This window comes from Cydia amplana, chromosome Z, assembly GCF_948474715.1.
Source record: "Cydia amplana chromosome Z, ilCydAmpl1.1, whole genome shotgun sequence".
NCBI lineage: Eukaryota > Metazoa > Arthropoda > Insecta > Lepidoptera > Tortricidae > Cydia > Cydia amplana.
In genome coordinates, this window is record NC_086096.1 from 24,011,330 (window position 1) to 24,039,009 (window position 27,680).

General features: G+C 39.4%; 3 protein-coding genes across 5 annotated transcripts in view; 1 reads left to right on the forward strand and 2 right to left on the reverse strand.

Annotated features, from left to right (window-relative positions):
* Positions 1-5,975: 5,975 nt before the first annotated feature.
* Positions 5,976-13,743, reverse strand: LOC134661001 (thiamine transporter 2-like). Its single transcript, XM_063516896.1, has 7 exons — positions 13,368-13,743; positions 11,733-11,863; positions 11,285-11,429; positions 10,054-10,193; positions 9,434-9,625; positions 7,708-7,925; positions 5,976-6,216 (listed from the first exon to the last, which is right to left on the reverse strand). Exons 1-7 carry the CDS (start codon positions 13,600-13,602, stop codon positions 5,976-5,978), a joined length of 1,302 nt encoding a protein of 433 aa, XP_063372966.1. The 5' UTR covers positions 13,603-13,743.
* Positions 13,744-15,543: 1,800 nt separating this feature from the next.
* Positions 15,544-20,016, forward strand: LOC134660759 (zinc finger protein 883-like). 3 transcript variants are annotated; one of them, XM_063516544.1, is made up of 6 exons: positions 15,544-15,683; positions 15,767-15,892; positions 16,349-16,554; positions 17,555-17,716; positions 18,359-18,433; positions 19,212-20,016. In XM_063516544.1, the coding sequence occupies exons 1-6, from the start codon at positions 15,565-15,567 to the stop codon at positions 19,892-19,894; spliced, it is 1,371 nt and encodes a 456-aa protein (XP_063372614.1). In that variant the 5' UTR covers positions 15,544-15,564; the 3' UTR covers positions 19,895-20,016. The 3 variants fall into 3 exon arrangements, with proteins under 3 accessions (XP_063372614.1, XP_063372615.1, XP_063372616.1); XM_063516545.1 differs by having other exon boundaries at positions 17,555-17,710; XM_063516546.1 differs by having other exon boundaries at positions 15,562-15,683; positions 15,772-15,892.
* A 3,666-nt stretch (positions 20,017-23,682) lies between these two features.
* LOC134660644 (uncharacterized) overlaps positions 23,683-27,680 on the reverse strand; it is a 45,509-nt gene continuing 41,511 nt past the window's right edge. The window contains exon 6 of the mRNA XM_063516419.1: positions 23,683-27,412. Coding sequence (XP_063372489.1) covers positions 23,710-27,412 — 3,703 coding nt within the window. The 3' untranslated portion in view covers positions 23,683-23,709. The remainder of the gene's footprint in view (positions 27,413-27,680) is intronic.

Sequence of the window (27,680 nt, forward strand, 5' to 3'; positions counted from 1 at the left end):
TGCCACGTGAGGCGGGGACAGAGGGGAATGATTCATATGAATACACGTATTTCCATATGTGGCCGGCGGGAACAAATGTCAATACCCAATCCCATAATAACTTAAGTATAATTCCCACGATACGGGCGGAGTCGGAGCACATTTTACATTTGTACGGCCGTAAGCCGGTAGGCTCCTCGCAGACGCCTCCCCGTGGACGTCCATCGCATCTGCCATACATAATGTATTGTAGGCACATTGAAAACGGTTGACTAGTAGAGAATGCCTCAAGGCGTTAAGTCTGCCATTTGTACTCTTTGTGTAAATTTGTGCAATAAAGTTTAAATAAATCAATAAAAAAGCGCTCTGTGCGGCTTGATTCTAACATGTCAGTGGGAATCATACTAACTACCACAAGCATGATGACAACCACATTTATTATAAAATGGATATTGCTGTTTATAAACCATCTGTCACATTCTGCCTAGTACCTACTTATGTGTAATAGATGTTACATTAACATAATTTGTAATTATTATACATATTTTGATCTGCCAAAAGTAAAAAAAAAATGCTAAGACAAATGTCCACTGTGTCGTACAGCCCAAAACTATGTTGGGACGCTTATAGGCAATGTGTATATCCAACATCTGGAAATTAAGCTCCACTATCCTAACTTTTGGGAACAGGAATATGAACTTTTGTTTTTTGTGTAGTCTCCCTAATAGATGCCGCAGGGCACAAATATTATCATCATTAATGTCGGGATTTAGTTAGTAAATACAAAATAGAGTTTTATTTGGCATCTGCCAGGTTGTGAGTTAAGCAATCCATAGTATTTTAATGAAGTAAAGTGATTTAATCTTATTCCTTCCGTATATAAAACATTCCAATAATTTTAAATTAAGATATAAAATGGTCAATGTTTTTGATGTTATGTAAATGAAAATATATTTTCTGAGAACCTAGAGGCTTAGTTTTATTTAGAGTAGTTACAAGTTAAGGTAAATGTGGTGTATATGGGAAGAGCGTCTACAAGCTCTTTCGTCCCTTTCATCTCACGCGTTTGTACACATGCTCCACTTTTACAAAAGGTTGGTAGAGCTGAAGGGGGAAGCTCTACCTTACTGACTAGGTCTGAGCGACGTACGTACACAAGTACGAGAGTTCTTGCTCTATCACTGTCTTCCCAGCAATCAATTTACTTATAGAGACTGTGCGGAACGAGAAGAGCCATTGAATGTATGGGGCCCAATACATTCCATGACTCTTCTCTTTTCACAACAACATATAACTATATTTTCTTATTAAAATTATCAACTGTAATAAAACGATTGTACCTACTTATTATGTTAAATTACATAAATTAAATATGTGTTACATACTAAATAAATATATATATATTTTACATTTTATAGATAAGTATGTTGTTACAGCCAAATGTTAATTATAATATCTGTTTAGTTGCTATAAACTTCTTTAGACTAAAAGTCGTGTTTGTATTGAGTTTGAACGTAAAGAGTTGTTCAATTTTAGTTTATTTACTTAATTATAAGTACATTTTACACTTAATACAGGATGGGCGAATAACCATAGATTCCACCGTCTAATTAGGAGTAAAATAAGATAGAGTAGTGGCACCAAAAGATGAATGTTTGGCTTTAAAATCGAAAGTGAAAGGGATGTTTAAAGTGAACGAAGTTTATGTATTGTGTTCGAGAAAAACACTAAATTAAAACTGCGATTTGTACTGAAATGAACATTACTGAAAAAATCGGCTCCGTCACCCACTTGCGGAGCACACCATCGAGTCCAGCGATAGCAACGGAGTTGACAGCAGTCGTCGTGGCCGAATCCATCCGGAAGATAAATATTAGAATTTAGATTAGGTAGATTCAGGGCCGGATTAAGCATGTCGGGGCCCCTAGGCAGTGCAATGCTCGGGGCCCCCTTAGGCCCTTACAGTCAATTCTGGATACATAATGTTCATTTTTCAGTTCAGGGAAGTAAGTTTGTGGTTTTAATTTCAACCTTCAGGTGTCGGTTGAGCCGATCCGAACATGCCAAGCGATGTCTTTTTCGCTCTTATTGCGTGGACATAAAGCTTTTTTCTATCAGTTTTTGCCGATTCCTTTTTGCGTCAAGTGTGGGTAGAGCCCTTTTTTTCTCAATAGGTAGTTAAATATTGTGCGAGGCTGAACAGCGATTGTCCGACCATAATACCATACGCCGAGCCACATGATTAAAATTAACGTAATAATAAAGATATTCCATAGGTTTAAATTACTATTGATTCACAAGTCAAGTTAGCATGTAGGTACAGGGTCAACCAGAAAAGCAGCAAAAAACGCGAGCGCAGCGAGCGCGAAATTTTTTGTTAAAAAATTGTGAAAGCGTGTTAAAAAGGCCGGGCCGGACCTAAAAATCCAAAGTTCCACAGTGAGCAGAGCTTTCATGCGAGGTCAAAGCCGTGCTTCAGGATAAGCTCAGCTAGAGCACAGACGCCAACCAATGTCCATTGTATTAAAAAGCGAGACCGCAGGCTAAGCTGAAGAAGAGGAGATTTTGAAGACAAACCAAAAATGGAGGTAAAAAGTGAGGCTGAAGGTCGAGCTCAGCAATCTCCACATTACTTAACAAGCCCGAAGCGTACTTATAACCAGCGAGGTGAGCTTTCATGCGAGGCAAAAGGCCAAGCTTCTTAAATCAATGTTTATATTTGTTAAAAAACGACGCCGAAGGTCGAACTGTAAGAAAGCAGCGCTCTGACACGAACCAATCGTCAAATGTTACTCGACAATAATATGTGCAAGAGTTACTTGGAGATGAAGTATTAGGCCCTCGGGAGCCTGAAAATCGAGCTCGATATTACAGACTTTAAATCTATAAAATAACATAATTTACATAATCATCTAATGATTGTGTATCTGAGAAACTGATATTGGACATTAAGTAGGTATTAGGTATAAATATTTAGGTACAATAAAAACAATATTTATGAATTTTGGCCATATGAAACAAATATTGTTTTTGGCGCGCGCGGGGCCGCCGGGGCCCCCTAGCCGAGGCGGGGCCCCCTAGCCGAGGCGGGGCCCATAGGCAGTTGCCTACTCTGACTTAGGGTTAATCCGGCCCTGGGTAGATTACGAAATACCATCAGGAAAAACGCGGTTAAAGTTTTTACGGTTATTTTCGCCCACTCTGTATACATACATGCCTAGGTATATTGATTATTCCGAACGTAACTGTGCGGGTAACAAGACCTAGATAGTTAGGTGTCGTATTGTAGCGGTACAAGGTATAAAGTGCTAAGTAAGCCGCGGGTGGTTACGTGGTATAAAGAGGCGCTCATAACTTAGAGTGGCCACACCCAGCAGCGAGATGGAATACCTAAGGCCTGGGTCTCCGGTCGCTGCCGTCCGCTGTGCAACAGCAAATTCTATGTAAAACGTGCTGTATTTACACTATTTACAGACACCCTAATTCGACGCTGTACGCAGCGTCATATACCAGACAAGGTCTAAGTTATACATTAGGTATACATCGCAAAACTGCGGGCTTGTCGTTTAGTACGAGGGAAAAATGGAACTTGGTACTTAGTGATTCATATGGTAGGTAAAGGTTCATTACGAAAAGTTTTTCTCTTATCAGCAAAATAAATGTAAGTACTATACCTTATTGAGTAAGTGCAGGTGTATTAAGCTGTCCATTCATTGGGTTAGTTAGGGTTTAGGTCAGATAGTTTGTAAGAAATTATATCAGGCTTGGCAGATGCATATATCCCATCAATTTGTTAGCTACCATAACACTGTTCTAATGCTGCTCAAAAACCTTGTAATAAACTATATGATTATTACAATAAGGTAGATAATAAAATGGACCATAAATGAAAAACCATAGGACAATTCACGACACAAAATAAATAAGTACACTACTACATCTAGATCAAATCTAGATCCTGGTAGGGCCGGTAGAGGGTACTAACATCTACAATAGGGTACTAGTCAAATCAGTTTCTTTTTTCGAACGATCAAAACGATTTTGCTACTATGGAATTTATATGAAACACTGGCATGTGACGTCACAATCAAATTACCTATTCTTTATAGTTTTATACGGGTTTTAAAATAGAAATTGTGTCTAAAAATAACTGCTGTCTACGTTTTTCTCTATTAATCTTCTGGTGCTTTATTTCATGCATGGTGTAAAATAATTTATTTTAAATACAGTCTACACCCTATAGTACTAGTATATAAAATCACATTATATCACAGTGTAATGTTATTTTTATTTCAATTTACAATATCTAATTATCTACACAGATAGGTATCAGGTGTGAAGTACAGTCACGGAATGTGAAGGTTCGTCACATTGGAACCTTATATAATAATATGGAATCGAAAAGTGATAAACGTTCAAATTCCGTCACTGTACATAAAAACCTGTGTACTACAGAGTACAGATGTAGCGCATACATATTTTCCATCGTATTTTCACGGAAACGTACGAACATGTCTTGCTATTTCAGTCAGTCTCGGTACAAAAAGTACTGAGGTTGACTGAAGTAGCATGACAAATACGAACGTTTCCTAGAAAATACGATGGAAAACAATTATGCACTACATCTGTAACAGCAGCACTCTCAACTGACCATCATCGGTGCGTCTTATGCTTTTGCAAAAAAGCTTTACAAATTGTCACTCAATTGTACTTTATGAACAGTGGCGGATTTGCAGTCTTTGCCGCCCTAGGCCCAGACCCTGTAGCCGCCCCTTCAGCATCAGCACCCATCATATTGACTACATTTAGGTCAGGCAACGAAAAGGTATGGAGGGAAATGCTTGGGACACATTTTTAATTTAGTAACTTTGTTTGGACTCGTTAGGAAGTGAAAATATCAAAAGTCCCCGGCCGTAGCCCTTGAGCGGGGGTAGGGGGGTTTGATTTGAAGGTTCCATTTTTCGGTTTTTCGCTTATAATATCTTAGCAAACTATGCGTCGTTGTGACATGATCATTATACAAAATGAAAGCTGATTAAATTTGCTACAAGTTTTATACAGTCGAGTTTTTCGATAGGTATCTGTTTAGTTTTTGAGATAGCCGCTTTTGAATGTCGTTAGAAAAAACGGGGAACAAGGCGCAAAGGCGTGAACAATCTGTGAAATCGACGCCACACTCGCACAACTGTGGAGGTCCCTCAAGATATCGAAAAACTGTACTAAATAAAACTTGTAGCAAATTTAATCAGCTTTCATTTTGTACAATGACCAGTCGTTAGAACGCATAGTTTCCGAGATATAAGCGAAAATCCGAAAAATAGGACCTTCAACAAACCTCCCTCTTCCCCCGGCTCAAGGGCTACGGCCGGGGACTTTTGATATGTTCACATCCTAACTAGTTCAAACAAAGTTACGAAGTCAAAAATTGTGTTCCAGAAATCATTTCCCTCTATACCTTTTTTTGAGAATTCGTTGCCTGGCTTAATTTTAAGTTATTTCTTGTTATCATCAGCGATTTTTTTGTCACAATTTGCCGCCCCTAATATCTCGCCACCCTAGGCACGTGCCCACTGTGCCTTATGGGAAATCCGCCACTGTTTATGAATGCGTTGCATTACGATTACATAAAATAAATACAAATCATTTATCTAAAGCTCTGTTTTCCTAGGATAGCCGTCTCGATACAAAATACTACTACAATTACTACATCCATATTTAGCCGTATTATTTTGTATGGACACGGCCGCTATCCTAGGAAAACAGAGCTTTAATCCATGTAATATTATGCAAAAGGTAGCTAATACTTATTTAAGTTACTAAAGACGATTTCTTGGCTAACAACAGCGACAACCGACACTGTTACTTTATACCTGAAAACGTCACATACAAACGCAAAATTATATTGAAATGCCACCTGTCAGCGTACCCATCGAGTTTGAAAAATATTATAAAGTTGTAGTTGCCTGCGGAAGTTGTTAGGAGGCAGCCGGTGGTTGCTAGTGGTCGGCGGCGGCCTTATTCTGGCGGCAGGCGTGCGCGGCCCAGCCCAGCAGCCAGCCGGCCGCCAGCAGCAGGTAGAGCGCGCCGAGCGCCGCGTACATCGCGTCCGCCCGCAGCGCCAGCGCCTGGTTCAGCACCAGCGTCAGCAGCGACTGCAGCACCGCGCCCGAGAACATGTTGATGCCGAAGATCAGCCCGAAACAGCTCTCGTCGCTCAGCTGACTCGCTATTTTAGTACTGAAACGATATAACAGTATTCCTTGCATGACGCTGGTTTGTTTCAGTTTGTTATTGAGTCGTAGTCGGGTAGCGAGGTACTTTGAGGAGTGAATAGTGATCAAATGAAGCATAGATGTATAGGGATGATGTTGAATTTTATAACAAAATGTAGTAAAATAGATAGCAAACGAGCAGTTTATCACAATAATGTGGATATTAAAATAAAATATTTAAAAATTACAAAAATACAGGACCTGAACATTTCAAAATTTAAGTTTTTTTTTTCAACTTCCAATAACGATAAAAGTAAGGGTACCATTCGATTCCTTACATTTCATCCAAAAAAATATTGTATAGCAACTACGAGTATAGCTACTGTTACACATGCTGATTTCTAGCACGAAAGCATGCCACTATTGAGCAATTGCTACTTAGTAGCATGTGTGTCGAAACATTGCTAATAATGAGCATGCTCGTTTTGAGTTTGCTCAAAAATCAACGGTCGTGCGATTTTTGGGCATGCTACCTGCAGCGCGGGTGGAGGGGGGCGTGCTTTTAGCGCGTGTGAACAGGTTTGCTTATTGAGCATGCTAGTATCGATCAGTCGTTTGCAACAGGTGCGCATGAACAATTTTAACGCCAAAATGTCTCGCTGGGGCGACGAAAAAACGCTCAAATTTGTAAATTTGTATCGAAATAACGAGTGCTTGTGGAATCCCCGCATACCGCAGTATAAAAATAATGTTTTTAGAAATAATGCGTACCAAGACATATTAACGAACATGGAGGATGCGTCCTTGACTTTGAAAATCATTAAAACTAAGATTAAGAATTTAAGGTCTGTGTACCATACCGAATTAAAAACTGACAGAGAGCGAGAGAGCACGCTATAAAATAGCATGTGTATTTGGAGTGTTTGCTTTGAGTATGCTTATTCAGGAGCATACTTAAAACTAGCATGCGTATTGCTAGCAAATGTAAACTGCTCATAAGCATGCTCGTATTGAGCATACTCAATAGCACGCTTTTTAGCATGCTATTTTAGAGCATGTGTAACAGTACCTTATATACATAAACGCAATATTTCACCGACAAAAACGCAATTTTCTTGTTTTGTCCATACTACAAGATGGGTTCCCAGAGACCTTGACGTCACGTTCCCTTATCGTTTTGTTTAGGGCGTTTCGCGAGTGAAGTGCGACTGTCGGCCTTCGACTACAGTTTCTGACTTTTGTGTTACTTTAATGCAATGGGTCCTCCTAAAAACAAACCCGATCGATAGATACCATAAATGAAAATTAGTCATGTAGCCTATATCACTGGCTATTCTGCCGCTGCACCCTGTAGAGTGAGCACAAAAATACCATAAAGTTACATTTATAAGTATAACCTATATGAGCTTAAAACAAGAGCTTTTTCGCAGTGGACTGTTATTATATTGCTTTTATTATGTTTCTACATTTTATTAGAACATTCTATTTTTTATCTGTCACGGTTAACTATACCAACCTGGCCATGGTGATGGTGAAGTGGAAGAGCGTGCCGAGCAGCACGTAGCAGGCGTAGGCCAGGTAGATGTCGGGCAGGTAGGCGGGGAGCAGCGCGGCGGCGGCCTGCGCGGCGGCGGCGGCGGCGGGCAGCGCGCGCCGCTCCGCGCTCGCCGCCGCCAGCGCGCCCGCCGCGCCCGCCAGCGTCGTCGCCGCTTCCACCGCCCCGTTGTAATCCATCTACACCAAATCATGTTTAACCCTTAAATGCATGATTTTTTCTTTTTGGCCGAAATTAATATATGTATCACATAATTGTTTGCCGTTTCTAGGAAAAATAGTAAAAAAAATTATATCATCGATTTTCATTGCGAAATCAGTGTTAAAAGTTGCATAGGCTAAATCATATTTTTGGAAATATATAGGTATTTGTAAAGGGTATAGGAAAAATCTTAACTGCCATCAGAAAGGTACACTATTTATGATGTTCCTATGATAAAGTTTGTAAATATAAAATAATTACAAACCCCGAAAAATCTGCCCAAAATCACATACTAAAAATCATCAACTTCCAGGTTTTTCCAAATTTTCCGACATTTCGTCTATAAACAAATGTAATTTTTATGAATTAAAATACTGCGTAAATTTATGTAATAATTCGGAAAATTTATTAGTTTTACTATTGAAATAATATACAAGAACAAATAGAATTTGTTTAATAATGCATAACATTTGATGTTTATGTTGTGTGTATAAATGCATCACTATGCATTTAAGGGTTAAGAACGACAGATTATACACGGCCCCTCAGGAGCAACGCAGCCATCGCCGAGCACCTGAAGTGGAGCAGCCTGGAAGAGTTCGTCGAGCGTCTTGCGCGGGGCATGTACGACCGCGCGGACAACTGCAGCCACGACCATCTTCGAGGGATCGCGCCGCACTACACGCGGCCACCGGACCAGCCAAGGGCTCGGCAGCTACCCCGAGCCCTCCTACACAAGGAAGAAGAAGACACACAACACTCGGATGACGCCACATAGGCACGACGCACACGCCAGCCTAAGCTGCCGGTCGCCTTCTCTGCGGCCCCGAAACCTGGCCCCGCTCAAACGGTATCACCAGGCTAGGGGTCGCGGGGTTGGATAACGGCCGGTAGTGATAAAGCTGGCACACACTGGAAACACAGCCGTCCTCCAAACGACGAGCGAAAGGACCGCCCCACAAGGTGGGGCGCGACCCGACACAGCCTCCGCAGCCGGAAGGCGGAAGAGGCCACTCGCACCCCCCTCAAAAGGGTGTCGAAAGAAACCCATCATCGGCCCCTCAGTCTCTCTCCTTCTCTCAATAAAATTTTAACTCAGGAACACAACAAAAGTCAGATAAATATTATCTTATTTGGTCTACAACATGTATCGCTCGCAGACGTATCTGCTTGTTAAAAAATTGGTTTCGTGTATACATGTTGTCGGCACTTAGTCCGCGTCGATATTTCATGTCTTGACTGTACCAATACGGGTCCTCGAAATTCGACGTTATAAGCGATATCGTTAGAAACGGGTTAGACTGATGTAGATATAAGTCGGTACTAAGCTAATAATTCTAAATTTCAGATAATGCCGACAGTTTTGTCTATTACATATAGATCTCTAATCGGCATAAAGACAATAGCGCTTTTGTGGATATTCCCATTGACACTTCCATAAAACCGTTCCGTTAGGACTTGGTGACAAGCCCCTTGGTAAGCTGACCTTGTGTTCGTCGTGCTGCTGGATCTGCTGCCAGAGCACCTGCATGTAGTACTGCGCGTGCGTGAAGAGCGCGAGCGCGGCGGCGTACAGCGCCGACCAGGCGAGCACGCGCGGGCGCGAGTACGCGGCGCGCGCGTGCCGCCACACCAGCCGCGCCGCCCTACACACGTTCGCCGTCAGCGCCTGCTTCTGCTAATAGATTACACTCACTGTATTTATTCATGGTCTGATGCACGAGCACAATACAAGCGTAGATCTTTAAAATTAATCATGAAAAAGTCTTAGTTTTCCTATCGAAATAATATATTTAAGTAAGTGTAAGGCCTGAGTGGACGCTCGAAGCGGAGCGTTCGGCGGGGCGTGCAGCGTGTCGTCGGGATCGCAAGTGATTTAAGCAGCGTGCGTGTACTAAGGCCGCTCCTATACGTTTGCATTTGTTTAACATTCACGCCGCACGCCCCGCCCCGCTGCACGCCCATCTCGAGCGTCCACTCAGGCATTACACTAATAGTGATGTACAGACTCTTGATCGTTTGTCGGGAAAGTGAGGGAATCGACGAACAGCATTAGCAAGGAGTCCGCTGCACCTATTTAATATTGTCAAGTTATTTTTTAAGTACCTTAGCTTTTGGTGAAATGAGATCCTTAGGCGGGTGGAGATTCTCCTGAAAGTTGCTTATGATAGAGGAGCGCCGGTGGAAGTAGATCCCGAAGTCAACGGAGGGCAACCAAAATGCCCATATAGTGGCCAGTATCTGAGCTGAAATGGTAACAATAATGTAAACTATGTTAAAGATATAAATAATTCATTTTTAAATAGACGCCTCAAAAGAGTATTCTGCGCTCATTATTTTTGTATTAGGGGCTAGGCATGTAAATACCTAAAGAAGTTTTACGGGACTTTTTGTTTTTAGGGTTCCGTAGCCAAATGGCAAAAAACGGAACCCTTATAGATTCGTCATGTCTGTCTGTCTGTCTGTCTGTCTGTCTGGCTGTCTGTCTGTCTGTCTGTCTGTCTGTCTGTCCGTCTGTCTGTCCGTCCGTATGTCACAGCCACTTTTCTCCGAAACTATAAGAACTATACTGTTGAAACTTGGTAAGTAGATGTATTCTGTGAACCGCATTAAGATTTTCACACGAAAATAGAAAAAAAAACAATAAATTTTTGGGGTTCCCCATACTTCGAACTGAAACTCAAAAATTTTTTTTTCATCAAACCCATACGTGTGGGGTATCTATGGATAGGTCTTCAAAAATGATATTGAGGTTTCTAATATCATTTTTTTCTAAACTGAATAGTTTGCGCGAGAGACACTTCCAAAGTGGTAAAATGTGTGTCCCCCCCCCCGTAACTTCTAAAATAAGAGAATGATAAAACTAAAAAAAATATATGATGTACATTACCATGTAAACTTCCACCGAAAATTGGTTTGAACGAGATCTAGTAAGTAGTTTTTTTTTATACGTCATAAATCGCCTAAATACGGAACCCTTCATGGGCGAGTCCGACTCGCACTTGGCCGCTTTTTTAACAAATATCACCCGTGAAACAGCTTGAGCTGTAGAGTGTAGACCCCGCAAGTCTGTGAATTGTCAAAACCGTATCGCCAAAAAAAATCTTAATTAGTTAATTTATTAGGTATCGAAACTTTCACGAGAAATGAGGCCTGTTAAGGAAAACAGACCTGTTCGAAAGCATTTTAACATTTTTGCTCAAATTAATTTAGTATTAAGCAGAAACGCCTGTAAAATATACTAGCTTAGAAATTGTGTTTTTATTTTGTTGAAAATGTTGAAATAAATGAAAAGTATAAGTAAATGAAAATTCATAGCAAAAGGCACGATAGTTACAAGAGAATGTTATGTAGTTGAGGTCTCGGAAGTCCATGAGGTGCAGGTGCGTGAGCAGCTGCGCGGTGACGCCGGACAGGAAGCGGCCGGTCAGCGCCGCCACGCGCGTCAGCGACGTCACCCGCGCGTACTTCGACGTCTCCACCTACGACAAGGACGAATGTTAGCCCCGTTTCCACACGCTGCAAACATACCAGTGGCCTTCAAAATCACTGAACTACTAGCACTGTTCGAGTTGGCTCGCGAGCCAGCCCGGTATCAATTGCGCGCGGCTGCCGCGCGAGCCAATGTTCGATAGCTTGCCGCGCGATATGGAGACGGGGCTTAAGCATTTCTTTCATTCATTTGTTTCTGTACCTATGCAAGTTCGACTCCAGCGCTACTGACGTCTAATTATCGTTAACAATCAACTACCATAGTTACTCAGTCACTACAAGAATCAAATTACCTTTGCATACATATATGTGTAATATGCGACTTCAGTAGCCATATATAATCCATACAAGAATTGGCTCACGAACAACCATTCTATGCTTGTAGTCCATAGCAGTATAGCATAGATTGATATTCCACACAGCCCTGAAATCAATTAAGCCATCATAATATATTAAACAAACCCGTTTTAATAAAAAAAATCTCTATCTACTTTAATCTATAGCACTAGACAGAGATTTGTGGAGAAATTGGGGGAGGCCTTTGCCCAGCAGTGGGACACGACAGGCTCCAAATAATAATAATAATAAAAGAATGTCCAATATTTATTTATTTATTTGAAAATAATAAACCGGTCAATTGGGTGTCGGACCACGCATAATGCAGGGTTCTGTACCTTCCGTACATAATACCCTCCTTTAAAAGCCAATCAAGCAAAAGGGTGTATCTTTGCAGAACTTAGGCTGATTTAAATGAGAAGTTCAGTTTTTTAAACTTATTAATGGCTCAACTTATCATAATAAGATATAATTAACTGAAATTTGGAACGCAGATGTATTTTGTGAGCCGCTACCATGCCGCTACTAAGTTTAGAAGTAAAATGGCTGCTACAACCAGACAGACTGATGGACACCATGAAACTATAAGGGTTCCGATTTTGGCGTATTGGCTATGCAATTCTAAAAAGAGACTAATAGTATATAAGTCCATAAAATAAATACGACCCAGATTGGAGGTAAATATTAAATCAGTTTTTCAAGATACCTATCAAATGTTACCTACAGTTGAAAATGGTTTCAATTTCATGGAAATTCTTAATACAGTTAGAGGTTCATGGGTCTTATAAGCGAAGAATGATTACCTTTCTCATTACTTCAGTCATTTTTTACAGTCAGATTAGGGGTATAAATAGTTATAAAGTTCTCATTTATCACATACTTGTGTTGTGTGTCTAGTGATGAATTATATGACAGGTATTAGCAGGTGCCTATTGCATGCATTAAAGATAATGTTTGCCTTTAAAGTGTCATTCAATAGAACTTGCGAACTATGTAAACAAAACTTGCTAGTAATTTGGCAATTTCTATTGAATGACATTTTAGGTATAAGATAAAGAGAATTGGAGTTAAAGTACAATCAAGGTATTAAAAATTGGCATGTAGGATATAGGGTGACTGCTATAGTGTGGCTATAGTTATTGGCCACTTTTAACAAAAGGCTTCAATTGGCTTGTTTCTTTCTGATTTCCTCCATATCACGAATGTCGTACACTCTTACCTCTTGGCTACCAGATAGGGTTGATTCAGACGGCGCGCAAACTCGCATGCGATTTTAGTTACATTGCGGACTGTTGGTTACGTCCAATTTAAAATTTAATTTAACAGTGTGGCGAGGGGGGGGTGGAAAATATGCTTGAAAACTTCCGAAGGGCGCCAAACCCTGATCAAGGGCTCGGGCCGGCACTGGCCCTATGCCTGAAGCTATGAGGTTCATGGACAAGTTATACAACATACAACTGCCTCAAGGGCATGCTCCCACTCCGTCTAGCTGGACTGATATGTTAGGTTTGATTTGATGAGCTTATGCAATAGTTAACACATGCCTTATAATTGTTATAATAATGTCACTTAAATAAATAAAGTATACTAACCTGACAAAATTATCACGGGTTTGAATCGCAGAAAATCTGTTATTAAAAATATCACTATTAGGACTGCCATATACGAATAAGTTCCTACTGGGTAAACATCACGAAACAACTGCTCGGAGGTTACATTTCGCCATTCTCCACTTAAAAATTCTGTAACGAAGGGTTCGGATGGCCTAATCTCACGTAATGTCCCAAAAGCGCAAAGTATAAGAGTTATTTTAAACCATTCCAGCATTTTAAATAATATTAAAGTAGAATGAATACGTTATTATAAGTTTGTAAACAGCAGAGGATGAAAGTCACTACTTCAAAGACCAATTCGGCAGTAGACTGTTATGTTAACTCCTCAACTATTTCAATTTTGGTTCGCGCTAAATGCAACAACTACTTATGTAAAGTTGTGACTGTCGTCAGAAGTACTAAACAGACTGAACTCATGAGAGTCATGAGTACAGCTGAATCTATCTGTCATTATTTATTGACATGATTGACATTGACTTTCAAAGACACGCCGCCACACATAGATATGAGATATAGTACTACCGACGAGGGTACGTTCAGCAACTAACGTTTTTTTTTAAATAATTACTTTTTGCCGGTTTTATAGCTGGTCAACCAAATCTTGTCAGTAAAAAAAGGCGCGAAATTCAAATTTTCTATGGGACGATATCCCTTCGCGCCTAAATTTTTCAAATTTGCCGCCTTTTTCTACTGTCTAGATCTGGTTGACCAAGTATATTTATCTATAATACGATTTCCTGATCTACTCCAAGCCAAAAATAGGTCCCCTCCATAGAAGGTAGGATCCTATAGAAGTGGTATACGCGTGCCTCCGCGAGGGACAAAACATAGGCAATGCGACACTATGATTGGTCGAATTTATTTGTTGCCCACCATAATATAGCTGGTCAAGCAGATCTTGTTAGTAGAAAAAGGCGGCAAATTTGAAAAATGTAGGCGCGAAGGGATATCGTCGCATAGAAAATTTGAATTTCACGCCCTTCTATACTGACAAGATCTACTTGACCATCTATACCATAGAGGTAGGATCCTATAGAAGTGGTATACGCGTGCCTCCGTGAGGGACAAACCATATCCAAACGCAATGCGACACTATTATTGGTCGAATTTATGTGTTGCCCACCATAATCTATACTAATTTACGGTGGGGAATAAAAAAAATGTGAGACTGTGACAAGGACAAACAATAATAGCGCTTTCGCTGCTACTCCTACTGAAAGATACATAAGACTATCCCGTTCGGTCATTTCCCCCACCCCTCATGCCAGATCCAGTTAAAATACTATAATAGATTCATGGTCCCTTGCTATAAGCCTGCTATCGGCTGCGACCTTGGTGCGGTGCGGTAGTGTGTTATGGCTTTTAAATAGGGCTTCTTAAGTGGAGTCCAGACGAGACAATTTTTCGCCAATCTGATGAAATTGTCCGATCGAATCAGGCCGTGGGAACGCAAATGCCAATTTGATTCCCCGAACAAATCAGCAGGTGCGGACACAAAAATGCCAATTTTCGAAGTTAGTATCTATGGCATGCAAATTGGTGATTAAATTGTGTACGTGTGGACACTAGATGAGATTGGCGCCAATTATTTTCCTGATCAAATCGGTCGATATGCCCAGCTCGTTTGGACTCTACTTTTTTGCTTCTTATTATATCTGGTCAACCAAATCTTGTCAGTAAAAAAAGGCGCGCAATTCAAATTTTCTATGGGACGATATCCCTTTGTGCCTACATTTTTTCAAATTTGCCGCCTTTTTCTACTGTCAAGATCTGGTTGACCAAGTATATCTATTTATGCTCCATACAGAGGGCCTATCGCGGATCACGTTCGACGTGTTGTCTCTCTGTCGCACTTGTAAATTTGTACGTAAGTGTGACAGGGAGGCAACACGTCGAACGTGGTTCGCGGTAGGCCCTCTGTTGTCAATGTCATTCATTTTGACTTTAACATACTTCTCTCTTCTTAGTTCTTGGTTCTTGTGTTTTTAGATTGTGATGCTATCATAGTTATCATATCGTACCATATCATTTATCGCTATTTCTATTGTTGATATTATTCACAAAATAGGTGCTCTTGCAAAGCGGACGGTGGCAATTTTTCTCTTTATAAGTACTTAGTATTTATATGACTCACATTACTCTTCATTGAGTTTAGAGATGAAAATTATGAAAAATCATGTTGAAGTGCGCTCATTGCGATAAAAAGTTCAAATACGAGAGTGAGCGGAAGAGACACCAGGAAAGTCATTTCCCCCAGTTTAGTTGTAAAGTGTGTGCAAAAAAATTTAGCTTTTTGTAAGTACTAGCTCTGTAGTCACCACTCTGTTCGTTGTTTTATTCCTTGCATAATTTGAATTAATAAAAAAAAATGTTTGTAGGTCAGCATTGCGAAGGCATCAAAAACAACATGAGAGGAAGGGGTCTGTGCGATGCAATGATTGTGGGGGCTGCTTCCGCGACGATAACTTACTTAAGAGACACATGAAGTATGCACATAAAGGCAAGTACTATTATTGTTCTTAGAAACATGACATTTAACTTTCACTGTTTATGTTTTCTAACATTGTTTTAGTGATGATTATGTTAACTTTGTGAGTGTACCTTCTTAACACACAGGAACAGGTAATGCACATAGTAATTTGTAAATGGTTTTGCCCGATTTTAGCTCCTTCCAGTTCTTAGTTTAAAAGTATGATATTATTTATGGTCTAAAGGTGGTACCCAAGAGGGAAAAAAAAGAAAGGCGAAGAAACCTTTAATGAGATGGGACGATGACATCGTGCAGGTAGCTGGCCGTACCTGGAGTAGAGTGGCAATAGATCGGAGAGAGTGGAGAAGGTTGGAGGAGGCCTTTGCCTTTTTTCTTAGGTTAAATGGAGGTAAATTCTCTGACCCCACATAACAGAACTCATCGTCATCAACATTGGCCTGTTACATAGGTATTGTCAATTGGCAGGAAGCTACAGCTGCCCAGATTGTGCGGCGACTTTCAGCAGCGAGCAGGCGCTGCGCACACACTCCAAGACCCACAAACCCGAGTCGGAGCGAAGGTTCCGCTGCGCGTTCGCCGGGTGTAAGAAGAGGTTCAACTTCCCCCATCACTTGAAACATCACGAGCTGACCCACACCAATGCTAAGCAGCACTTTTGTTATGTCTGTGAGAAAGGTTATTCATCATTTGCTCTTTGTTTTTATTCTATTAATGAAGATAAACGCGTAAATCTTAACGCCAATAGCGCTGCAATCGTTTAACCTTCTGAGGCCTGGTGATGTCATTTTTTTCAGACAAATTTTAACTTTAGCACTGTATGTATAGATACCATACTCTATTCTACGAGTATGTAATATATATGACACGGGGCCTCAGGAAGTTAAAAGAAAATCACGTAAATTAATTAAGTATGCCAAATTCAAAGAATCATTAAACACAACCTTTGGGTTCCTGATAGTTGGAACAATTTTGTTAAAGGCTTTTAGCTTATATGTGGTAGTTCTCTAGCTCTCTATTTTTTTTATAAACTGTCCAGCGGTTGACCCTAGTCTCACAGTATAATATCGCGTATATTCCGAGAGATATAAGCGCAAGCGCGAGCAGGCGTCCGTTCCGTAGCAATGCGCGGCAACTATTACTGCTACTGCTATACACACCAAAATTGCTGTGGGCTGCATGTACTAGTAGCGACGCGACGAAATCGCGGAGTGAGCCACGCCTGGTAGAGCCTTAGATGCCCACTGGTTTAGTAACACTCCCAGCCTTATTCATTGTTGTCTTAAAGAAACCTCGGTGATTTTTTCGGAACTATGTATGTATGGTGATGTCCTTCAAAAGTTTCTAAACCAAAATAATCATATCTCCATGAGTAAGAGCGGTTTTCTGTATGTAAGTATAGATAGACTATATGTATTTATGTTACACATTTATGTGATCCTGATCGTTGATGGTCCTTATCTTATTGCAAATGTGTTTACCATTGGACAGTTAACTGCAATATCCATGGTAGATTGGTAGAGTCTGTAAAAAGCTGTCTCAGCACAGTAGTTAGACTAGTTAGATAGGATTTTGGCATTTAAGGTGGCACTTTCTCACCTTCCTTTGAGCAAATCTGTACGGAACTAGTTTGGTCCGACTCTTACCAATATTATTATTTTATTATTTAATGTTTCAGGTTTCATTCAGTCTCATCATTTGAAAACTCATCTTAAATCTCACCACCCAGAAAATTGGTTATATTGTTTAATACCTGATTGCAAAAGAAAATTTACTACAAAACATGAGTTGAAGAAGCATATGTCTACACATAACAAATATGTTGATGTCAATTGTACAGGTAATTCATATCATATCTCTCAATAGTGCACCTATAGCGAAGTACTAGGTTAAGTCAGGATTAGTTGCAGGCAGGTGTGGAAGGAGTATTTTGCTGAGCGATCTCTTACTAAAGGAATTTGGTACCGAACAGTTCAATGTCAGCCCCCTAAGGTCCCATGGTTTGACAAAACGAAACGCCTTCTTTAAAAAAAACCGGCCAAGTGCGAGTCGGACTCGCGCAAGGAGGGTTCCGCACCATCAACAAAAAATAGAACAAAACAAGCAAAAAAACGGTCACCCATCCAAGTACTGACCCCGCCCGACGTTGCTTAACTTCGGTCAAAAATCACGTTTGTTGTATGGGAGCCGCACTTAAATCTTTATTTTATTCTGTTTTTAGTATTTGTTGTTATAGCGGCAACAGAAATACATCATCTGTGAAAATTTCAACTGTCTCGCTATCACGGTTCTTGAGATACAGCCTGGTGACAGACGGACGGACGGACAGCGGAGTCTTAGTAATAGGGTCCCGTTTTTATCCTTTGGGTACAGAACCCTAAAAATAGATTAAAAAAAACTGACAACTTGGTAAAATTGAATTATGCTTGTGTTTATTGTTAAAATTTAATTTAAAATATGTATATATACTTGTATTTTGTAGATACAAAATTAGACAGTGGCATCTCGTCAGATTCTAGTCCAGCAAATGATATTCACGGAAAAAATGACACACGAGGTGAGTTAATGATGGGGTTTTCGTATATACGTATTTGTTAATTTATAGAACAGTGATGATTAATTTATTATTCTTAGTTAAAAGTCCCTTAATACTTCTAAATCCTGTCACTTTAACTATATACCCTCACGGTACCTCAGTCATTATACTACTCGTTCAGTGGTGTCACTCACGAATTCGAGCCAATCGTGCAGTCTAACGCATCACGCGCGCGATTGGTCGCAACTAGTTGCGTTAGACTGCAGTCTGCAGTCGTGCACGATTGGTTGGTGACACCGCTGTACTGGCACCATTCTTAGTGCCCGTAAGCGCCCGTCTTTAAGAAGTAATATATAAGTCAATGACCAACGGTGAACGTTTCGCAAACCCGTTTTCTAATGAAAAAATAGTTTTCGAGTAAAATTCAAGAATTCAGACCAATTATTATATCTTATACCTTTAAACGAGCAATTCTTGTTTATTTATTTATTTAATATGTATATATATTTCGGGGATCTCGGAAACGGCTCTAACGATTTCGATGACATTTGCTATATAGGGGTTTTCGGGGGCGAAAAATCGATTTAGCTTGGTATTATTTCTACGAAAACGCGCATTTTCGAGTTTTTATGTTTTCCGAGCTTTGCTCGGTCTCCCAGATATTCTAAAATGATAAGTAGAAGTTTGAATTACTATAAAAGAAGAAATAGTTTACCACAGACTAAGTACAAATATAATTATAACACTGAATAGTGTTAAAACTAACGTCGCATTTATTAAGCAAATAAATTTGTTGCAGAGAAAGTTGAATGTATAACCTGCGGAAAATTAATAACACGCCTTCATTACTTACATCACACTTTGGAATGTACTACGGCACCTCAAGAACTTACTACACGTAACTCATTGGAGGATGTATTTATCCACCATAGTGACCCAAAACCCCAAAACTCCTCGGATAGTACTTATCAGGAAACTTCAGGTACTTATGCGGATATTGCAAAGGAAGGAATTAATGAAATAAGTAATAATGCTACTACGGGGCCTAAAGCTCATTTTGCTGCCAATTATGACGACAATGCAAGGACCGAGTGTGCTGGGTGTAGGTGCCTCGATGGTCGAGCTCCGCCTTCCCATGCTATTGACAAAACTTCGACGAAATCAGATACTTCCAAACTTAACAATATGCCAGAATTAGAATATCGAAAAGATGGAATTATCAAAATCAAAGAGACATTTGACGCGGATATCATAATAGTAAACAAAGTACCGGCAGAAAAGGAATCTAACGGGAAAATAGAACCCATTGATTTGAGAGATGTACCTTACAATAGCTGCAAAGCGGTATTAGGAAATTGCATAGTCAGTGCTGACGGGAGTGTCGGAGAGGGGTGTCTTTGTGCAAAAATGCTTGTCGACGAGCAAGTGAGCTCTCAAGAAATAGAAGAGTTGACCCCTAATCCATATGCGTTATGGGTTTGAGTATATTATTTTATGTCAGTTGTATACCTTATGAAAAGATGACCTTGTACCTACCTATATATTGTCTGTGATACCTACCAAATGTGGCCATTATCTTAAATATATGTCTATTTTGTTGTTAACAACATGTATTTTATTTTGCCTAACCAAGTTTACCTTATAATGTGCTGTCAATACGGCAACACTGTACACGTGCGGCTACACAGTGTTGTCGTATAGTGTTAGATCGTTGATCGGTGGAGACTGGTGCCGTTGGTCACTGCCGTCATCTGCCGTCACTGGTACCAGTGCCACTACGTTATATCTATAACGTTTGTTAATTAACTTATCTTCTTATCATACCTATACTCAGAAGGAACGATGGAAAGTGAAAGTAAAATAGCATTTTAACTAACTTTAGTTTTATTTACAACATAATTCTTTACAATTTCAACCATATTATACAAACATACAACCATATTCTACGTTAACAAATACTATAATAATAATTACAGTCGGACCTCACTTTCTCACAATATCACTTAGTAATATGTATAATAAAAGTAGTAGGTACCTATCTACGTCCAGCTACTATCCATGTGGCGGCATCTGTCACCGCTACCTATAATATATTTAATTTACTGCGCAAGTTATCACATCACGTAATGGCAGAGATAGTATTCACGCATAGGTAACATGTGCAGTCACGCTCCGTGATTGTTACGCCATTTAGGGTTTTAGCTAAATTGGACTTTCCATAGCATAGGTATGGAACAATCCGAACAACCAATTTAGCTAGGACCCTAAATGGCGTAACACTCCCATGTGGTGGCTGTACATGTACGTACCTATCTTAACAGCATGTTTCGACAAATGAATACAATTTCAGAAAAAATATAAATTTGTAGGTAGGCTGAGGTCGATTTCGATTCGATATTCCATCTATAGAGAACTTTATATATTCGTGTAAACATATATACGTAGCAATGTCATAAATAATCATAAGCTTACATCTTGAACCGGTGACATTGCATTAATGTATGTCAGTGCCAGCCCTAGCAATGTTTCAGGTGCTACGAGATATAAACGCCTAAGAAACTTCGTAAATCTTGCTCTATGAAAACAAATAAAAAATTTGACATTAGGGCCTTCCCCACCTCACCTTAAGTAAATACCTTAATTAAGTTAATTGACGAGGTCATTGACTGACCGTAACAAGAATATCCTCTCCCAGGAAGTGTAGGGAACAAGCATTTGGCTGCATTTGAAACCATATTTTGATAGATACTGTACGTTACAATTTCATTACAATACACTTTAACACGTAGGTGACAATGATAAAGTTAAAGTAATTATTACAATCCACGGAATTAGAAGTAGGTACGAAGTTGACTGGGGTACCTATTGTAATCGGTCATACCTATTGCATGGTCAGCTCTTACGGAGTCGAAGGAATATGTAGGTCACAGTATTCGTTTGTGTTTACTCATACTCATTTGATACAATTATTATATAAGCGCTAGACAAAAGGAATTTCTTGATGATTAACCTAAGGTTTTAATTCGCTTTTATTTTTCAAGACGCCTTTGATTATGATTGCAGCATCCACATACTATCACGAGATTAAATATATTCAAAAACGTATACATACATAATACACGCTTGATCAGATATTATAAAGTTACATTTTAATTAGTTTACCTTTTATTACGTAGGCACAGCTGAAACAAATTAGGGAGGTAGGTACCTAACTTATAACTTATAATGTACCTAGATACCGTACTCCGAATTTACTTCATGCCATAAAAAATATGTTTCATTTCTCATGATCTGAAAGAGGGTCATTGTTGTTCTAAAAAGTGTGTAGAAAGTGATACGTTTCTGCAATAGAGCATTTATTTTTCTTAATAAGATTTTTTTTATTCAATTGAAATTTGGTTTTAAATGGATTTGTTATACAATTTCCATTCTGATATTTCACTCCCCAATCAATAAATAACGATACTTTTAGCTAAATTGTTGATTGAAAGTATCATCAAGCAATAGTATAAAAATTTATACTCATTCATGTTTTTTAAAAACACATGCATTTTACTTTCCTCGTATTCCAAATGAAAGTAAAGTTTAACTCTGGTGAAAGGCATGATTTTAACCTCGGACTATTGGCGCTCGAACCTTGCTAGAAATAAGTGCTTTTGCCAAACCGAGTTGGTGGTAACTACTAGGAATTACATTTCCTAGTAGTTACCAGTGGTAACAACTTGGTGGTAACTAGTGGGAATAACGTTTTTATCATCTGGGGGTTTTCAGATAAAGTGTACATTTTTTTTTCGAAAAACTCATAACTATTGGGTTATTTCGACTGACATGGTAAAGTTTTTGCGGAAAATGCCCATCTGTTTACTTGTCGGGGTGGTAAAAACTGCTTGCACGCTCTCCCACAAGTAAAGGGTGAGAGTAGGTACAAGACTTATTTACAGGGATACTTAAGACACAACGTGTCCATATTAGGGACCATCACTATGATACAGCGTATCACTATGATACAGCGTAGGTACCTACGTAACAGGGCTAGCAAGGCAGCATTTATCTGTGACGTAAAAGCGTCCTTCCTTCCTATCTGGCATTAAATCCCATGTCAGCGATAAACATTACTTTGCTAGAGATTGACTTCAAATGTGACTAGTCTAATGTACAAATAGTTCATTACTTTCTTAACATATAATATATACGTACAAATGTCCGTTAGGCTCGGATTCCTTTTTTAACAAGGATAATAAAATCGATACCCGAATTCGATAGCGGATCGTCGACTGATATGGAAGAAACAATTGAGCAGAATTAGATTCAAGTTTCAAGTATTGTTGTTTACCTACTTATTGCTAACTATAGAGTAGGTATGTGCGGAAAGAGAAGAGTCGTGAAATGTATGGGCTCTGTTGCATTCCACGACTCTTCTCTTTCCGCACAGCTGTATGACTGTCAGTTGTATCGATAAGTCACTACGATTGTGAAAAACTAAATCCCCTATCAATCTGAAGGACTAATGTTTAGGTTTTTAGGTTCAAATGTGGGGTCGCATCAGCAGAAAGCTTGAAAAATTATTATAGAAAATATGTGGACAATTGCATTTCAGTGCACAATAGGCGGAAAGAGGCGGAGAAAAAAATTACTTGACTTGTTTCCACTTCTATTTTTGCTGTAGGTACCTATAAAATCTACATGTTTATCAGTTTTTTGGCTTTCTGCTGGATGGTACACTATTTTCATTGATTGATTTTTGTTAAACAATAACATGGGATATCTTAAAAATGTAATCAGGTTCCTGTTTTAAGTGTTATCATATCATATATAAAATCGGCACAAGTTACCCCCTACCTATTACTGTAATATTCTGCCGCCAGAGTGCAGTACTAGCACATATAGCAAACCATACCAAACTGCCTTGATGCATCAAAAGGGCCAATCAGATCCATACTTGCGAACGAGCCAGATTTCGGGCCTGTGCAAAGAGTTGTTTTCCGTTTCCGTTCGCAAGTGTGGATCTAATTTGCCCTTTTGATGCATCGAGGCAGTTTGTGTACAGAGAGTCTGTTTCGCGGTAGGCCCTCAGTTTGTGCTAGTAGTGCCCTCTAGTTTTGCGTAATATTTCCTATTGCCAAAGGGACCCGCGGTTCTGTATGTTCGTGGCAGGAGCTTTGTTATACAAACTAGAGTAGAGTAGTGTAATCTATGAACCGTTTGTCATTTATGGTCAATAAGCAATTGTATCTATATGTACGTAAGTATGACAACGGGCACCGATTTGCTTATATTGCGTACGTGAGCATGTCATTCTATTTGGTTAAATCTAATGTCCTTATGTCATTAAGTTCCAGTATATTTTCACTTTTAAAGTTTTTCTCAGGCACTTTAGTTTCATTATGAAGAGGAAGAACACTTAATAATTCCATGTTAGTGCTGTCATCTGTATATTTTTTTCTGCTTAATGTTTGTGTTACATCTGCAGATGCTGGATTAGACGCATCATTTTCTAAAATATTTTTTACCATGATAGGATTAGAAACCGTAGTGCGTTCCTTGCCTAAGTCTTCAGTATCAATTAGGAATGTTGAAATGGGTTGAATATCCTCGTTTTGGCTCCCTGATTTCTCAAATACACTTTTATGGCTAAGATTGGTGTTATTTGTAACGTCTGAAGTGTTACTAGTATTTAAATGTTCATTTTTACTATTGGCGAACATTACTTCAGGTGCGATAGTTGTGTAATAATTATTTATTACATTTGGGTTCTCGCTAGAATTGCTTTTTGCACCTGTTTGGCGTTCAGTTGGTATAGAATGATCATCATTGTTCTCATTTTGTTTGTCGTTAAGGTTAGTCGGCTCTAAATCGTGCCCTTCTTGTAGTTTTTTGACGAGACTTTTATTATTTTCTATTTCTGGTAAAAATGGGTTCATTTCTGTTTCATGGTCATCATATTCCGAAGAATGGGAGTTCATGTGTTTTGTCGTAGGGAATGTGTTATTGTCAAGGGCTGATATTTCATATATCGTAACATTGAAATTGTTTACGGGCGTTGTGTTGTCTGGTATACGTTCTGTACTTGCGTTCATATGTGTCTGATTAATGGTCCGTAACGTATTATTTTCGGTAGATTCTATGTTAAGTAAGTGTATGCCATTTTCGGATTCCTCCCACACGGGAGCGGGTTCAGTTTTGTTTATATCTTTCGGAGTACTTGTTATGTCGGCACTGTTACTTAAGAAAGATTCCTCAGTTGTTCTATAAATGTAGTCACTAACAGTGGTGGTTTCACTACGGTCGCTCGTTATTGAAGTTTCCGTCGGTTCCTTGGTAACCAGAAGATTTGTGTTATTTTTTGCTTCTAAGTTAACTCGTTTCACGCGTAATTCTTCATTGTCATAATCATGAGAAATATACATTGGTACAAACTGATCTGGTGCTTTAGTAGTAGTTTTATCCATATTGTTCAAATAATCTGGTTCAAAATCTTCGTTTGACATCCCAGGATTGATTACATCTTCTAATTCGTTGACCGTTGTAGTTTCGGCATCTTCCGGGATTTTGCTGAACGTTTTTGCATAATTGATTTCAGATACTGTTACACGTACCCAATCAGAATCGTTTGTAGTAGTACTTTGTTCAACAGTTGCTTTTGAGGTCACATGTTCTGTAACTGTACTATTTTGTTCTTCAATAGACTTTGATGAACTGTTAATGATATAATCAAAAGAAATATCGGAAGGTTCGTTTGTTGGTTCTTCTCCGTTAGTCTGAGAATCATGTGTAGCTTTTGTGTCAAGAGATTCCATCAAATGCTTTTTTTCTATCATTTCCTCGTTTTTTGGAGGCTCTAATTGGACGTCCTGTGTTTCGGCCCGATTTTCACTTTCAGATATACTATAAACTTGGTTAGTCGACAGTTGGTTTGTATTAAAATCTGCGGTATTTTCACTATCAGCGTGCACTGCAGGGGCTATTGTAGTTTTTGTTTCCTCTTCACCCATTTCGCTTGGAACTTCGTTATTCTTTGCAATGTATTCGAATGACAGTTCGTCGTCGGTTGCATTAGGACGGTCGGTTGCACCTAGGTCAGTCAAATGTATCTTTTTAGTCTCATCATCCTTCAAATTATCATTTTCAGTCGTGGTTATGATCTTATCATACTGAAGCCAATCATTGTCACCGTTGGAACTTATTAAATGTAAGTTATTTTCTTGTGGTTTGTTCTGTTTCAAAATGGATAGTTCTGAATTCGTTTCTAACGATGGTTCTGTTGTTGTAACAACGTTTTTATCATAGTCATTTATTTTAACTTCTCCTAAAACGTTGATAGGGGATAACATCACGTTTGTGACATCTGTGGATTCATCAGACAAGTTTTTTCCACCGTTTTTTGTCCGTTCTGTTTCAGATTCCTTTTCAAAATTGTTTTCTGTGCTACTTTCCACCGTATTTAATTTTGCTTTAGATTCATATATCAAATTAGGGTTAAATATTAATTCAGTCGCTATTTCTTCTGTATTTTCCTTTGTCGTAGTTTCGTATTGTGGTGCTGGCTTAGATTCAACTATTGAAGTATAATTTAATATTAGCATTGTGGACTTAGTTACACTTTCTTCTTTTGCTTCTGATTCTTCACCTTGTCCCTGCTTTACGATATGGTTTGGTTCAGTTATAGAATTTGAAACTATCTTAGATTCTGTTGTGAGATCATTCATACTGTCATTACTGTCTTTTACTGTTTCATGTTCATCTTTTGGTTTAGAAACTAGTCCCGTGTCTATTTTTACTTCGAGATCTGGTTTAGGTACTGCAATTGGTTCTGGTGTTGTTCTTAGTTCAGAGGTATAGTCTTCTTCGAAATATAATGAAGTCTTATTTAGTTCTGAGACTGGAGAAGTTTCAAGTTCTACCACTGCTTTGGGCTCAAGGCTTCCCTCTGTTTTTGAAAGTTTTGGCTGGGAAGAAACTTCCGGTTCCGGTTCCGTCGTAGGTTTGGGTGCAATTTCAGATTTTGTTTGAGATGCTTGTTCAGAGGAAGATTCCGGTTCCGGTACCGAAGTCGGCTCAGGTTCTGGTTCTGCCATAAGTTTAGGGCTCACTTCCAAATGTTGATTAGCCTCTGGTTCAGAAGATTCGGATTCGGATTCCGAAGATTGTTCCGCTTCTGGCTCTGACGATGGTTCAGGCGATGGTTCAGGCGACGGTTCAGAAGATGGTTCAGGCGATGGTTCAGGCGATGGTTCAGGCGATGGTTCAGGCGATGGTTCAGGCGATGGTTCAGGCGATGGTTCAGGCGATGGTTCAGAAGATGGTTCAGGCGATGGTTCAGAAGTAGGTTCTGGTTCGGATGTGGGTTCTGGTTCTGGTACTGCTGAAGGTTCGTGCTCTGCTTGGCTGGCAGGTTTACTTGTGTCTTTATTTTCAGTACTTGAATCCATATTCGCAGTGATTTGTTCATCCTCAGCATTGTTTTCACGGCCAAATATGTGCGAAAACTTAAGATCTGGATCTGTGGCGGTGGTAGTTTCTAACATCACAGTATGAGTTTCTTTCCAGTCGAAAACATTGCCATCTGAATGGCGTGTGTTATGTATATTAGTTTCGATGTTGATGTTAGTTGTGGTGTGGTCTGAATCCGAATTTGCGAAAGCGTTATTTGGTTTATGAGTTTCGTCATCCGACAAATTTGGTTCATCGGTTGATATACACCTGTGAGGGTTTGTGATATCTAGCATTTGATTTTGGGGACAGGTGCATGTAAAATCTAAGGTACTTTCATCGAACTCGCAGCCGTATTCACAATTATTTTTATTGATTTGACAGAGATTCAGAACTCGCCTCGCTTTTATTCCGTCTTTAGCGACATGATAAAGGTTTATCATCCTATTGTGTCTAACCAGATATTTTTCCAAGTCAGCCTTCAGTTCATTAGGGCCTAACTCATTGTTTGGCTCGTTATTAAGCGCTGATTTCCAATGTATTCTGTACATTATGATGCCCGACTCTTTCCTGAAACAAACAAATATATTTCAACTTCTATATCATGTAACAAGAAAAAGTATAGGGTAGGTTAATTAAAAAAGAACGAAGAACAGCTAAGGTGAATCAATAGCTAGGCAAGTGTGTCGTTAGTAGGTAGGGATTCCTCTTTCTCTTGGGTCAGTGCCTTGTGTCTGAGGATCGTGGTCAGTATCAGGGTTGCACCTGGAGCGGAGCGGAGCGGACGCCCGTCTAGAAATCACAGGACGACGTCATGCGCAGGTAGGTATAAAATAAT

Coding starts and splice junctions, on each gene's coding strand:
- LOC134660759 (XM_063516544.1), top strand. CDS start 15,565: ATGTTGAAGTGCGCTCATTGCGATAAAAAGTTCAAATACGAGAGTGAG. Junction 16,555..17,554: donor TTGTTATGTCTGTGAGAAAG/GTTATTCATCAT, acceptor TTAATGTTTCAG/GTTTCATTCAGTCTCATCAT. Junction 17,717..18,358: donor TGTTGATGTCAATTGTACAG/GTAATTCATATC, acceptor TGTATTTTGTAG/ATACAAAATTAGACAGTGGC.
- LOC134661001 (XM_063516896.1), bottom strand. CDS start 13,602: ATGCTGGAATGGTTTAAAATAACTCTTATACTTTGCGCTTTTGGGACA. Junction 9,626..10,053: donor TCATTTCACCAAAAGCTAAG/GTACTTAAAAAA, acceptor GTAATCTATTAG/CAGAAGCAGGCGCTGACGGC. Junction 6,217..7,707: donor TTCACCATCACCATGGCCAG/GTTGGTATAGTT, acceptor ATATCGTTTCAG/TACTAAAATAGCGAGTCAGC.